Source organism: Gregarina niphandrodes (genome assembly GCF_000223845.1).
Source record: "Gregarina niphandrodes unplaced genomic scaffold scaffold00006, whole genome shotgun sequence".
NCBI classification, from domain to species: domain Eukaryota; phylum Apicomplexa; class Conoidasida; order Eugregarinorida; family Gregarinidae; genus Gregarina; species Gregarina niphandrodes.
The window spans coordinates 355690-356636 of record NW_011645777.1 but is presented as its reverse complement, the minus strand read 5'-3'; the positions used below and the strand labels follow the sequence as shown (position 1 = coordinate 356636).

The window sequence follows — 947 nt, the reverse complement described above, 5'->3', positions numbered from 1 at the left end:
CCTTTATCTCACATACCGTCTGGCTCCCAAAAATCCCTGCCAGCAATGCCATTGCCACGCTGTGATGGACGGGCCGTGAAGCCTCATTTCCTTGCGATACAACTGGCGTCAGCTTGATGTAATTGTCCGAGAGGTAATCCTCTCGCTCAAAGTGTCTTATGAACTCGTTCTCATACTCCCAATTCACTACAACCATATCATAATGAGTCATAGCATAATGAGTCATAGTCAAAAGTGTGTGCTAAAGTGTGTGTAACGTACTGGTTAATATTGTCGCTCCTATAACAATAAGAGTGAGTACAAGAAACAAGCCAAAATACAAGTAGATAGAGTCATGCCAGCTTTCAAGAGTAACATATAGATCCGTTTGAGATTCCTTGAGTGAAGCAATCAAGCAGATTATGATCCCCAAAATTGTAAAGCAACTTGATATAACCAAATGGCGGTTCAACTCCTCACCAAGTAACTGCCAGGATAACCACATTGTTATAATCAGACCCAACGAGTTCACTGGACCAAGTAAGCTTGTTGGGGCATAGGTGAGTCCAATGACATGTAGTACATTCCCCAATGTCCAGAAGATACTTCCAATTATAAACATGGTTGTGGTCGATTTGGTCTTAAGATCGGCGGATACTGGTATATAACTTCCTTGGTATAACATGAGAGGATCATTTTCTAATAAATGTCATTGATGTCATTGATTGGTTGATGTAATTGATGTAATTGAAGTGCTTACTACTGCTACTGTACTTTTCCCAGACACTTGCAAGTGATGTAAAAAAGCAGCCAGATACCGTTAGTATGATACCGATCAGATAAGATAGACAGATAGGAGCCTGAACTAATATGACAGATAGGAGCCTGAACTAATATCATGTGTTGACTATGTGTGTGTGGTATGATGTGTGTGTGGTATGATGTGTGTGTGGTATGATGTGTGTGTG

At 40.8% G+C, this 947-nt stretch overlaps 1 protein-coding gene across 1 annotated transcript; it reads right to left on the bottom strand.

Moving 5' to 3' along the window:
* Window positions 1–241: 241 nt before the first annotated feature.
* On the bottom strand, window positions 242–678 carry GNI_048670 (magnesium transporter; the record flags this gene model as incomplete). Its single annotated transcript, XM_011131346.1, has 1 exon — window positions 242–678. A coding segment is annotated over one exon (437 nt), but the record flags the coding sequence as incomplete, so codon positions are not given.
* Window positions 679–947: the final 269 nt, after the last annotated feature.